The following is a 15,090-nucleotide window of genomic DNA, read 5'->3' on the forward strand; positions in this document are numbered from 1 at the left end:
TGCGCTGCACGGCGCGGCGCATGACGTCAGTGCGCCGCACCGTGCATAGCAACGACGCAGGGGACGCACGCCGGAGGCCTGCAGCAGCGCGGATCCGACCCAGGTCATTATGCCACCGGGGATGGGGGGAGGCAACTGGGCCGCTGCCCCTTCTCTCCCCCTGGCTGTCGGCGCCGCTTCTCTCCCCCTGGCTATCGGTCCCGGCAATGGGGCGCCGGTACCGATAGTCAGGGGGACAGAACGGGCAGCGGCGCCGATAGCCAGGGGCAGAGAAGGGCCGGCAGCAGCGCTCTAGACCCCAGGAAAGGCAGGGGGAGAGAAGCGGGCAGCGACGGCCTCTCTCCCCTGCCTTTCCTGGGGGTGTATCGGCGTATAACACGCACATAGACTTTAGGCTAAAAATTTTAGCCTAAAAAGTGCGTGTTATACGCCGATAAATACGGTATATAGCAGTATGTGAAAATAGCAGAGAACAAAATGGTACTTATCCTTGATGCAGAGCAGCAAAGAAGAGGAAGTTAATTACCTGTATGCACCTTATATCACCTGTGCTGGTTGCTGATTGGTTGTCAGTACATACTTATTAGCATATTACCTGTTTTTTCTTCAAAAAAAAGATTTATTGTACTTTGCTGCTATGTTTTGACAGTAAAGAAGAATAGCATAATGGAAGTCTCCTGTCCTGCCATAAAATCACTAATATTCATAATGTTAATTACAAGGAGGTCATACATAGTATCCACCAATCATTCTTGTGATAATACATATAACTCAACCAATCATATTGTAGTGTAAGGTCCCTACTAAATTATACATAATAGCATTACATATTACAGTGTTTCCCAACCAGGGTGCCTCCAGCTGTTGCAAAACTACAACTCCCAGCATACCCGCTCAGCAGAAGGCTGTCCGGGTATGCTGGGAATTGTAGTTTTGCCATAGCTAGAGGCACCCTGTTTGGGAAACCCTGACATACTGATTACTTTTATTACCTATAATGGTCACATGACCCTTCTGTTTGTTTCATTATGACATTTTTTTGTATGGTTCCTCATCAAAATAGAACTTAGAAACATCAAGTTTTGCTACGTTACCCCAGTTCTAATATTTCTTTATGTGTGTATATTGTTATTTGTTATTTTGACGTCTATGTGACGACATGTGTGACGTCTCTTATGTATAACAAGATATGATTTAGTTGTAAAGCATTTCCCACATTCTGAACATGAAAATGGCTTCTCTCCTGTGTGAATTCTCTCATGTATAATGAGATCTGTTTTACTTGCAAAACATTTCCCACATCCTGAACATGAAAATGGCTTCTCTCCGGTGTGAATTCTCTTATGTCCAACAAGACAAAATTTACTTCTAAAACATTTCCCACATTCTGAACATGCGTAGGGCCTTTCTCCTGTGTGAATTCTCTTATGTAGAACAAGATTTTGTTTACTTCTAAAACACTTCCCACATTCTAAACATGAAAAGGGCTTCACTCCAGTGTGACTTCCCTCATGTATAACAAGCTCTGATTTTTGTTTAAAGCATTTTCCACATTCTGAGCATGAGTATGGCTTCACTCCTGTGTGACTTCTCTGATGTATAACAAGATAGGATTTATTTATAAAACATTTCCCACATTCTGAACATGAATTTGGCTTCTCTCCTGTGTGAATTCTCTCGTGTAAGGCAAGATATGATTTAGTTGTAAAAAATTTCCCACATTCTGAACATGAATACGGCTTCTCTCCTGTGTGACTTCTCTCATGTGTAACAAGATATGCTTTACGTGAAAAACATTTGCCGCATTCTGAACATGAAAGCAGCTTCACTCTTGTGTGAATTCTCTCATGTGTAATGAGTTCGGATTTATATGAAAAATGTTTCCCACATTCTGAACACTCATGCAGCTTCATTCTTGTGTGACTTTTTTGGTGTGCAAGAAGAGCTGTTTTTTTTTTTAATTCTTTCCCACATTCATAAAATGTAATCCTTTTCTCCCCTTTCTGACCCTTCCTTGTGCTGCCAATGTGTGGTCGGTCAGGAGAAGGTTCCCCATGATCGGGAGGATTATTATATGATAGATCTGGATGGACACTGGAGGTAAGGAGGTCTTCTCCTGAGGAGCGCTCCATGATCCCACCATCTTCTCTTGAGGAGCGCTCCATGATCCCTCCATCTTCTCCTGAGGAGCGCTCCATAATCTCTCCATATTCTCCTGAGGAGCGCTCCATGATCCCTCCATATTCTCCTGAGGAGCGCTCCATGATCCCTCCATATTCTCCTGAGGAGCGCTCCATGATCCCTCCATCTTCTCCTGAGGAGCGCTCCATGATCCCTCCATCTTCTTTATCACTCACAGATAACATGACGTTTCCCTCAGAATTCTTACTGGGATTTTCTGAACATGAATGTGGCTTCTCTCCTGTGTGACTTTTCCCATGTCTAACAAGATGTGATTTATATGCAAAACATTTCTCACATTCTGAACATGAATACGGCTTTTCTCCTGTGTGAATTCTCTCATGTCTAACAAAATCTGATTTATATGCAAAACATTTCCCACATTCTGAACATGAATGTAGCTTCTGTACTCTGTGACCTTTCTTATGTTTAACAAGATTTGAATTTTTTGTAAAACATTTTCCACATTCTGAACAAGAATATGGCTTCTCTCCTGTGTGAATTCTTTCAGAGAATTCCCCATGATCAGGGGGATTATTATGTGATAGATCTGGATGGACATTTGGGGTAAGGAGGTCTTCTCCTGAGGAGCGCTCCATGATCCCTCCATCTTCTCCTGAGGAGCGCTCAATGATCCCTCCATCTTCTCCTGAGGAGCGCTCAATGATCCCTCCATCTTCTCCTGAGGAGCGCTCCATGATACCTCCATCTTCTCCTGAGGAGCGCTCCATGATCCCTCCATCTTCTACTGAGGAGCGCTCCATGATCCCACCATCTTCTACTGAGGAGCGCTCAATGATCTCTACATCTTCTCCTAAGGAGCGCTTCATGATCTCTCCATCCTCTGTGGAGCGCTCCATGATCCCTCCAACTTCTCCTAAGGAGCGCTCCATGATCCCACCATCTTCTACTGAGGAGCGCTCCATGATCCCACCATCTTCTACTGAGGAGCGCTCCATGATCTCTCCATCTTCTCCTGAGGAGCGCTCCATGATCTCTCCATCTTCTCCTGAGGAGCGCTCCATGATCTCTCCATCTTCTCCTGAGGAGCGCTCCATGATCCCTCCATCTTCTCCTGAGGAGCGCTCCATGATCTCTCCATCTTCTCCTGAGGAGCGCTCCATGATCTCTCCATCTTCTCCTGAGGAGCGCTCCATGATCTCTCCATCTTCTCCTTTATCACTCACATATAACATGACGTTTCCCTCATTACTGGGATTTCCTGTTGGGATAAAACGGATGATGAGACTTTTGTTGCAAACCACAAAGTAGAGAAATGTATCAAATGTTATTGGCTGGAGATGGTCACCTGACCCCAGAGGAGAGGAGATGACGCCCCCTTTATAGTTTATATGGTCACCTGACCCCAGAGGAGAGGAGATGACCCCCCCCCTTTATAGTTTATATGGTCACCTGACCCCAGAAGAGAGGAGATGACGCCCCCCCCCTTTATATAGTTTATATGGTCACCTGACCCCAGAAGAGAGGAGATGATCCCCCCCCCCTTTATAGTTTATATGGTCACCTGACCCCAGAAGAGAGGAGATGATCCCCCCCTTTATAGTTTCACTCTTTTTGGGGGTCACTCCGGGCACTGACTCAAGGGAATGTTCATCCCAGATTATTCTCCTTATAACAGAATTTAGAAATATGTGTGCCCCCCCATGATCATAGGAGGTCCTATCTGAGCATGCTCTGTGACCTGTGCAGAGGTCATTGTACAGGGAGGAGGAGGGAACATTGGCCCCAAATTCTTATCACTGAGAGAGAAAGTTATATCTAATGTAGATGTCTGAGCCCCCCAAACCATTACACCCCCTACACTACAGACCTGTTCACACCTGACAGGAGGGGCTCATCCATTCATGCTGCTAGAGCCAAATTATACCCCCACCCCCAATCAGCACGGGGCCACAGAGATCTGGATCCATCTGATCAGGTGACATTCCTCCGATACCGTATTTCTTTCCTTTCTGTTCCCTTTAGACACAATGAGCAGGGAGCTGGTTGGCAGCTGTTGTAGCCCATCTGTGCTGAGGAGCGGTGACTTGTGGGTTGGGACATGTTAGGTGGAGGTCTCCTCTTACCTTGTGATGTGAGAGGCCGGTGATCCTCCATAATGTCCTGGTACAGATCCTTGTGTCCTTCTACATACTCCCACTCCTCCATGGGGAAATAGACCGCCACATCCTGACACCTTATAGGAACCTGACACACAATGATACAGTCATCACCAGACCCCTCCATTACTGTATAATGTCCCAGCAGTGTCACCTCTCTAATCATCACCAGACCCCTCCATTACTGTATAATGTCCAGCAGGGTCACCTCTCTAATCATCACCAGACCCCTCCATTACTGTATAATGTCCCAGCACTGTCACCTCTCCAGTCATCACCAGACCCCTCCATTACTGTATAATGTCCCAGCAGTGTCACCTCTCTAATCATCACCAGACTCCTCCATTACTGTATAATGCCCAGCAGTGTCACCTCTCTAATCATCACCAGACCCCTCCATTACTGTATAATGTCCAGCAGTGTCACCTCTCCAGTCATCACCAGACCCCTCCATTACTGTACAATGTCCAGCAGTGTCACCTCTCTAATCATCACCAGACCCCTCCATTACTGTATAATGTCCAGCAGGGTCACCTCTCTAATCATCACCAGACCCCTCCATTACTGTATAATGTCCCAGCACTGTCACCTCTCCAGTCATCACCAGACCCCTCCATTACTGTATAATGTCCCAGCAGTGTCACCTCTCCAGTCATCACCAGACCCCTCCATTACTGTATAATGTCCCAGCAGTGTCACCTCTCTAATCATTACCAGACCCCTCCATTACTGTATAATGTCCCAGCAGGGTCACCTCTCCAGTCATCACCAGACCCCTCCATTACTGTATAATGTCCCAGCAGTGTCACCTCTCCAGTCATCACCAGACCCCTCCATTACTGTATAATGTCCCAGCAGTGTCACCTCTCCAGTCATCACCAGACCCCTCCATTACTGTATAATGTCCCAGCAGTGTCACCTCTCCAGTCATCACCAGACCCCTCCATTACTGTATAATGTCCCAGCAGTGTCATCTCTCTAATCATCACCAGACCCCTCCATTACTGTATAATGTCCCAGCAGTGTCACCTCTCCAGTGATCACCAGACCCCTCCATTACTGTATAATGTCCCAGCAGTGTCACCTCTCCAGTCAGCAGCTCAATCGTCTTGTTGGCAAGTTCTAGGATTATTTTCTTATTGTTCTTCTCATGAATGATGGAGTAAAGAGAAGGCTCTGTGATGGGGTTCGGTCCCATGATCCATCTTCCAGACTCCCCTGATGTCTTCTTCACCATCGTGTAATCCTGTGTATGGAGAGAGACAATGAGGGGACTGACCGCAGTATTCCTCCCTGACTAAAAAGAGGAGATTGTGCCCCCTGTATAGAGCTCTAGTGAGCACATCTGGAATACTGGAAGAACCTTTATATATGTTATAGGAGGAGACATGATGGAAACCTTTATATGTGTCATCTCCAGACCCCTCCATTACTGTATAATGTCCCAGCAGGGTCACCTCTCTAATCATCACCAGACCCCTCCATTACTGTATAATGTCCCAGCAGTGTCACCTCTCTAATCGTCACCAGACCCCTCCATTACTGTATAATGTCCAGCAGGGTCACCTCTCTAATCATCACCAGACCCCTCCATTACTGTATAATGTCCCAGCACTGTCACCTCTCTAATGGAGGGGTCTTGCGATGACTAGAGAGGTAACACTGCTGTGACATTATACAGTAATGGAGGGATCTGGTGATGACTAGAGAGGTGACACTGCTGGACATTATACAGTAATGGAGGGGTCTGGTGATGACTAGAGAGGTGACACTGCTGGGACATTATACAGTAATGGAGGGGTCTGGTGATGACTACTGTATAATGTCCCAGCAGTGTCACCTCTCCAGTCATCACCAGACCTCTCCATTACTGTATAATGTCCAGCAGTGTCACCTCTCCAGTCATCACCAGACCCCTCCATTACTGTATAATGTCCCAGCAGTGTCACCTTGCCAGTCATCACCAGACCCCTCCATTACTGTATAATGTCCCAGCAGTGTCACCTCTCCAGTCATCACCAGACCCCTCCATTACTGTATAATGTCCCAGCAGTGTCACCTCTCTAATCATCACCAGACCCCTCCATTACTGTATAATGTCCCAGCAGGGTCACCTCTCCAGTCAGCAGCTCCATCATCTTGTTGATGAGTTCTAGGATCTTCTTCTTGTTCCTCTCATGTATCATGGAGTGAGGTGGAGGGTCTGTGATGGGGTTTGGGCCCCTGCTCCATCCTCCGGACTCCCCCGATGTCTTCCTCACTATGGTATAATCCTGTGTATGGAGAGAGACACAAATCTGGTGATCAGTATAAATTCTGGACCTTTACATCTGAATATTTCACCTCGTTAATTGACTTTGAGAACGGCCTCCAAACTGTGGACCTCCAGATGTTGGAAAACTTCCAGCATGCCCACACCGCCTATATTATTCTTATCGGTCCATTCATTCCCATGGGACATAATGACAGAATATTAGAAATGTGATATTTGAATTAGAGACAAAACTTTTAGCTACAATCTAATAAATCTATATCAAACATATCGTCCGAGATTTAAAATTGACATTAAAGGGGTACTCTGCCCCAAGACATCTTATCCCCTATCCAAAGGATAAGGAATAAGATGTCTGATTGTAGGGGGGGTCACCGCTGGGACCCCCACATTCTCTGGTGCAGTCTACTGGTGCACGGGACGAACTGCGCTCTGTTCTCTCCATTCATGTCTATGGGTGAAGGCGTGACAGTTATCTAGTAGTCGTCACGCCCCATCACATGGACATGAATGGAGATAGCTTGGTGTGACGTCACGAAAATGGAATCCCTAGGCTTCATGTCTATGTGATGGAGCGTGACAGCTACTACATAACTGGCTTCCATGTTCATGACGTCACACCACACCAACTCCATTCATGTCTATGTGATAGGGCGTGACGGCCACTACATAACTGGCTTCCATGTTCGGGACGTCACATCACACCACCTTCATTCATGTCTATGTGATGGGGAGTGACAGCTACTACATAACTGGCTTCCATGTTTGTGACGTCACACAACGCCAACTCCATTCATGTCTATGTGATAAGGCGTGACTGCTACTACATAACTGGCTTTCAGGTTTCATGTTCATGACGTCACACCACGCCACCTCCATTCATGTCTATGTGATAGGGCGTGACGGCTACTACATAACTGGCTTCCATGTTCATGACTTCACACCATTCCACCTCCATTCACGCCTATGTGATGGGGAGTGAGGGCTACTACATAACTGGCTTTCATGTTCATGATGTTACACCACGCCACCTCCATTCATGTCTATGTGATAGGGCGTGACTGCTACTACATAACTGGCTTCCATGTTCATGACTTCACACCATTCCACCTCCATTCACGCCTATGTGATGGGGAGTGACAGCTACTACATAACTGGCTTCCATGTTCATGACGTCACACCACGCCACCTCCATTCATGTCTATGTGATAGGGCGTGACGGCTACTACATAACTGGCTTCCATGTTCATGACTTCACACCATTCCACCTCCATTCACGCCTATGTGATGGGGAGTGAGGGCTACTACATAACTGGCTTTCATGTTCATGATGTTACACCACGCCACCTCCATTCATGTCTATGTGATAGGGCGTGACTGCTACTACATAACTGGCTTCCATGTTCATGACTTCACACCATTCCACCTCCATTCACGCCTATGTGATGGGGAGTGACAGCTACTACATAACTGGCTTTCATGTTCATGATGTCACACCACGCCACCTCCATTCATGTCTATGTGATGGGGCGCGACGGCTTCTACATAACTAGCTTACATGTTCATGATGTCACACCATGCCACCTCCATTCATGTCTATGTGATGGGGCGTTACGGCTACTACATAACTGTCACGCCTCCTCCCATAGAAATGAATGGAGGGAACAGATCGGAGTTTGTCCTGTGCACTGCACCGGAGAATGCGGGGGTCCCGTGAAGGTCGCAGTGTCAGCCCAAAGATATATCCTTTGGATATAGGAAAAAATATGTCTAGGGGAGGAGTACCCCTTTAAGTGAAATTATTGCTGGTTCCTATGGGATGTAACAATGGAATCCCCATAGAATATAATGGGCAGATGTGACTCTCAGTCTGAACAGTCACATAAGCCTCCATTCCCTGGGCTCCTGGAGAGAAGACCTGGGGGACCTAACCCTACCCTGCCAACTATGGGCCCAGGACTAGGAATGGGTTCTGACTGTGGGGTAGAGGATACATGAGGGCGACTAGGGGTCCATTCACACTACAGAATTAGTCTGTCCTCATTTGGTGCAACCATTAATGGTCCTTATAAACAACAATACATTCTGCTCAACATTTCGTTGGAAGACAAACAAATTTCATTGGCGGAAAGTCATACCTTTTAGATTGTCTTGTTCCCATGGTAACTGCCCATATTGAGACTGATCTTCTCCAGGCCCCTGGATCCTTCCTATAACATTCCTATTGGCCCATTGGTTCTCATGGTAACTGCCCATATTGGGGCTGATCCTTCCTATAACATTTCTAATGGCCCATTGGTTCCCATGGTAACTGCCCATATTGGGGCTGATCCTTCCTATAACATTTCTAATGGCCCATTGGTTCCCATGGTAACTGCCCATATTGGGGCTGATCCTTCCTATAACATTTCTAATGGCCCATTGGTTCCCATGGTAACTGCCCATATTGGGGCGGATCCTTCCTATAACATTCCTATTGGCTCATTGGTTCCCATGGTAACTGCCCATATTGGGGCTGATTCTATAACATTCCTAATGGCCCATTGGTTCCCATGGTAACTGCCCATATTGGGGCTGATTCTATAACATTCCTAATGGCCCATTGGTTCCCATGGTAACTGCCCATATTGTGGCTGATCCTTCCTAATGGCCCATTGGTTCCCATGGTAACTGCCCATATCGGGGCTGATCCTTCCTATAACATTCCTATTGGTTCCCATGGTAACTCCCCATATTGGGGCTGATCCTTCCTATAACATTCCTATTGGCCCATTGGTTGCCATGGTAACTGCCCATATTGGGGCTGATCCTTCCTATAACATTCCTATTGGCCCATTGGTTGCCATGGTAACTGCCCATATTGGGGCTGATCCTTCCTATCATGTCTTCTCTTCCCTATAATCCAATAAAGATGATAGAAATCTAGAGGAGTCACCTCTCCGGTCAGCAGGCGGATGATCTCCAGGGTGATGTGTAATAGTCCTGTAGTCACATCAGTCCTGTCCGGGGACATCCTGGGGGCAGCGGGAGAGAGGACGGGGTCAGCTGGAGAGACTACCCACTGAGCCCTGTATAATACTAATCACTGACCCCTGTATAATACTAATCACTGACCTCTGTATAATACTAATCACTGACCCCTCTGTATAATACTAATCACTGACCCCTGTATAATACTAATCACTGACCCCTGTATAATACTAATCACTGACCTCTGTATAATACTACCCACTGAGCCCTGTATAATACTAATCACTGACCCCTGTATAATACTAATCACTGACCTCTGTATAATACTAATCACTGACCTCTGTATAATACTAATCACTGACCCCTGTATAATACTAATCGCTGACCCCTGTATAATACTAATCGCTGACCTCTGTATAATACTAATCACTGACCCCTGTATAATACTAATCACTGACCCCTGTATAATACTAATCACTGACCCCTGTATAATACTAATCACTGACCTCTGTATAATACTAATCACTGACCTCTGTATAATACTAATCACTGACCTCTGTATAATACTAATCACTGACCCCCCCTGTATAATACAAATCACTGACCCCTGTATAATACTAATCACTGACCTCTGTATAATACTAATCACTGACCTCTGTATAATACTAATCACTGACCCCCCCTGTATAATACTAATCACTGACCTCTGTATAATACTAATCACTGACCTCTGTATAATACTAATCACTGCACCTCTGTATAATACTAATCACTGACCCCTGTATAATACTAATCACTGACCTCTGTATAATACTAATCACTGACCCCTGTATAATACTAATCAATGACCTCTGTATAATACTAATCACTGACCCCTGTATAATACTAATCACTGACCCCTGTATAATACTAATCACTGACCCCTGTATAATACAAACACTGACCTCTGTATAATACTAATCACTGACCTCTGTATAATACAAACACTGACCCCTGTATATTACAAACACTGAGCCCTGTATAATACTAATCACTGACCCCTGTATAATACTAATCACTGACCCCTGTATAATACTAATCACTGACCCCTGTATAATACTAATCACTGACCCCTGTATAATACTAATCACTGACCCCTGTATAATACTAATCACTGACCCCTGTATAATACTAATCACTGACCTCTGTATAATACTAATCACTGACCCCTGTATAATACTAATCACTGACCTCTGTATAATACTAATCACTGACCTCTGTATAATACTAATCACTGACCTCTGTATAATACTAATCACTGACCCCTGTATAATACTAATCACTGACCTCTGTATAATACTAATCACTGACCTCTGTATAATACTAATCACTGACCCCTGTATAATACTAATCACTGTCCCCTCTGTATAATACTAATCACTGACCTCTGTATAATACTAATCACTGACCCCTGTATAATACTAATCACTGAGCCCTGTATAATACTAATCACTGACCTCTGTATAATACTAATCACTGACCTCTGTATAATACTAATCACTGACCTCTGTATAATACTAATCACTGACCCCTGTATAATACTAATCACTGAGCCCTGTATAATACTAATCACTGACCCCTGTATAATACTAATCACTGACCTCTGTATAATACTAATCACTGACCTCTGTATAATACAAACACTGAGCTCTGTATAATACTAATCACTGACCCCTGTATAATACTAATCACTGACCCCTGTATAATACTAATCACTGACCCCTGTATAATACTAATCACTGACCCCTGTATAATACTAATCACTGACCCCTGTATAATACTAATCACTGACCCCTGTATAATACTAATCGCTGACCCCTGTATAATACTAATCACTGACCTCTGTATAATACTAATCACTGACCCCTGTATAATACTAATCACTGACCCCTGTATAATACAAACACTGAGCTCTGTATAATACTAATCACTGACCTCTGTATAATACTAATCACTGACCCCTGTATAATACTAATCGCTGACCTCTGTATAATACTAATCACTGACCTCTGTATAATACTAATCACTGACCTCTGTATAATACTAATCACTGACCCCTGTATAATACTAATCACTGACCCCTGTATAATACTAATCACTGACCCCTGTATAATACTAATCACTGACCTCTGTATAATACTAATCACTGACCCCTGTATAATACTAATCACTGACCCCTGTATAATACTAATCACTGACCCCTGTATAATACTAATCACTGACCCCTGTATAATACTAAACACTGACCCCCCCTGTATAATACTAATCACTGACCCCTGTATAATACTAATCACTGACCTCTGTATAATACTAATCACTGACCCCTGTATAATACTAATCACTGACCTCTGTATAATACTAATCACTGACCTCTGTATAATACTAATCACTGACCCCTGTATAATACTAAACACTGACCCCTGTATAATACTAATCACTGACCCCTGTATAATACTAATCACTGAGCCCTGTATAATACTAATCACTGACCCCTGTATAATACTAATCACTGACCTCTGTATAATACTAATCACTGACCTCTGTATAATACAAACACTGAGCTCTGTATAATACTAATCACTGACCCCTGTATAATACTAATCACTGACCCCTGTATAATACTAATCACTGACCCCTGTATAATACTAATCACTGACCCCTGTATAATACTAATCACTGACCTCTGTATAATACTAATCACTGACCCCTGTATAATACTAATCACTGACCCCTGTATAATACTAATCGCTGACCCCTGTATAATACTAATCGCTGACCTCTGTATAATACTAATCACTGACCCCTGTATAATACTAATCACTGACCTCTGTATAATACTAATCACTGACCTCTGTATAATACTAATCACTGACCCCTGTATAATACTAATCACTGACCCCTGTATAATACAAACACTGAGCTCTGTATAATACTAATCACTGACCTCTGTATAATACTAATCACTGACCCCTGTATAATACTAATCACTGAGCCCTGTATAATACTAATCACTGACCCCTGTATAATACTAATCACTGACCTCTGTATAATACTAATCACTGACCTCTGTATAATACAAACACTGAGCTCTGTATAATACTAATCACTGACCCCTGTATAATACTAATCACTGACCTCTGTATAATACTAATCACTGACCCCTGTATAATACTAATCACTGACCCCTGTATAATACTAATCACTGACCTCTGTATAATACTAATCACTGACCTCTGTATAATACTAATCACTGACCCCTGTATAATACTAATCACTGACCCCTGTATAATACTAATCACTGACCCCTGTATAATACTAATCACTGACCCCTGTATAATACTAATCACTGACCCCTGTATAATACTAATCACTGACCCCTGTATAATACTAATCACTGACCTCTGTATAATACTAATCACTGACCCCTGTATAATACTAATCGCTGACCTCTGTATAATACTAATCACTGACCTCTGTATAATACTAATCACTGACCTCTGTATAATACTAATCACTGACCCCTGTATAATACTAATCACTGACCCCTGTATAATACTAATCACTGACCCCTGTATAATACTAATCACTGACCTCTGTATAATACTAATCACTGACCCCTGTATAATACTAATCACTGACCCCTGTATAATACTAATCACTGACCCCTGTATATTACAAACACTGAGCCCTGTATATTACAAACCCCTCCATGTAATCTTACCTTATAGCTGGAGGAATGGGGGAGGGGATCTGCTGGCTGATAACAGAGAGAAGAGACAACAGCGCCGACCACCAACCAGGACCTGTTGTGCAATACAGAAGAATACTTAAGGACCTGTGATGATGTCATTGTCATGTGATCAGTCACATGAGGGGGAGGGGCTCAGAACTGGAGAGGATATTGGTGTATGAAGGACCTGGAGGGGTTCGGCTGCTTCATTCTAGTGGAGAAAACACGTGACCTTCAATGAATTATTATTATTTTTTCAATTCAACTTTGATGTAGGAAACTACACTGATCTCTATAACTACGGAGCTCCACCCACTCGTGTCACATGATCATCATCTCATCACATGATTGTGACATCATCACAGGTCCTACACCTCTAGCATCCAGCACATACAGAGCAGGTCCTGATTGTTTGTGTGAAGATCTCGTAAGGTAAGTACAGTGTACACGAGGAGGAGGTATGTTACAGTGTGTCACCCCAGTAGTAAGGTGATTACATGAGGAGGAGGTTTGTTACAGTGTGTCACCCCAGTAGTTAGGAGATTACATGAGGAGGAGGTTTGTTACAGTGTGTCACCCCAGTAGTAAGGAGATTACATGAGGAGGGGGTTTGTTACAGTGTGTCACCCCAGTAGTAAGGAGATTACATGAGGAGGGGGTTTGTTACAGTGTGTTACCCCAGTAGTAAGGAGATTACATGAGGAGGATTGTTACAGTGTGTCACCCCTGTAGTAAGGAGATTACATGAGGAGGAGGTTTGTTACAGTGTGTCACCCCAGTAGTAAGGAGATTACATGAGGAGGATTGTTACAGTGTGTCACCCCTGTAGTAAGGAGATTACATGAGGAGGAGGTTTGTTACAGTGTGTCACCCCAGTAGTGAGGAGATTACATGAGGTGGAGGTTTGTTACAGTGTGTCACCCCAGTAGTAAGGAGATTACATGAGGTTTGTTACAGTGTGTCACCCCAGTAGTAAGGAGATTACATGAGGAGGGGGTTTGTTACAGTGTGTCACCCCAGTAGTAAGGAGATTACATGAGGAGGAGGTTTGTTACAGTGTGTCACCCCAGTAGTAAGGAGATTACATGAAGAGGAGGTTTGTTACAGTGTGTCACCCCAGTAGTAAGGAGATTACATGAGGAGGATTGTTACAGTGTGTCACCCCAGTAGTAAGGAGATTACATGAGGAGGAGGTTTGTTACAGTGTGTCACCCCAGTAGTAAGGAGATTAAATGAGGAGGATTGTTACAGTGTGTCACCCCAGTAGTAAGGAGATTAAATGAGGAGGATTGTTACAGTGTGTCACCCCAGTAGTAAGGAGATTACATGAGGTGGAGGATTGTTACAGTGTGTCACCCCAGTAGTAAGGAGATTACATGAGGAGGAGGTTTGTTACAGTGTGTCACTGCAGTAGTAAGGTGATTACATGAGGAGGAGGTTTGTTACAGTGTGTCACTCCAGTAGTAAGGAGATTACATGAGGAGGAGGTTTGTTACAGTGTGTCACCCCAGTAGTAAGGAGATTACATGAGGAGGAGGATTGTTACAGTGTGTCACCCCAGTATTAAGGAGATTACATGAGGAGGAGGTTTGTTACAGTGTGTCACCCCAGTAGTAAGGAGATTACATGAGGAGGAGGTTTGTTACAGTGTGTCACCCCAGTAGTAAGGTGATTACATGAGGAGGAGGATTGTTACAGTGTGTCACCCCAGTAGTAAGGAGATTACATGAGGAGGAGGATTGTTACAGTGTGTCATCCCAGTAGTAAGGAGATTACAC

At 44.1% G+C, this 15,090-nt stretch overlaps 1 protein-coding gene across 1 annotated transcript; it reads right to left on the reverse strand.

Moving 5' to 3' along the window:
- Window positions 1-926: 926 nt before the first annotated feature.
- On the reverse strand, window positions 927-13,398 carry LOC130299278 (oocyte zinc finger protein XlCOF7.1-like). The gene is made up of 6 exons (XM_056551412.1): window positions 13,304-13,398; window positions 9,509-9,587; window positions 6,416-6,574; window positions 5,386-5,547; window positions 4,269-4,389; window positions 927-3,403 (listed from the first exon to the last, which is right to left on the reverse strand). Exons 2-6 carry the CDS (start codon window positions 9,584-9,586, stop codon window positions 1,113-1,115), a joined length of 2,811 nt encoding a protein of 936 aa, XP_056407387.1. The 5' UTR covers window position 9,587; window positions 13,304-13,398; the 3' UTR covers window positions 927-1,112.
- Between the last annotated feature and the right edge of the window lie 1,692 nt (window positions 13,399-15,090).

The sequence above is a fragment of the Hyla sarda genome, chromosome 1 (genome assembly GCF_029499605.1).
Source record: "Hyla sarda isolate aHylSar1 chromosome 1, aHylSar1.hap1, whole genome shotgun sequence".
Classification (NCBI taxonomy): domain Eukaryota; kingdom Metazoa; phylum Chordata; class Amphibia; order Anura; family Hylidae; genus Hyla; species Hyla sarda.

What these genes read in the sequence shown, in the direction of transcription:
- LOC130299278 (XM_056551412.1), bottom strand. Translation starts at nt 9,586, where the DNA reads ATGTCCCCGGACAGGACTGATGTGACTACAGGACTATTACACATCACC. An exon ending in TCCGCCTGCTGACCGGAGAG is followed by an intron (nt 6,575 to 9,508) that starts GTGACTCCTCTA and finishes CTCCATACACAG; the next exon opens with GATTATACCATAGTGAGGAA. An exon ending in TTGAGCTGCTGACTGGAGAG is followed by an intron (nt 4,390 to 5,385) that starts GTGACACTGCTG and finishes ATTGTGTGTCAG; the next exon opens with GTTCCTATAAGGTGTCAGGA.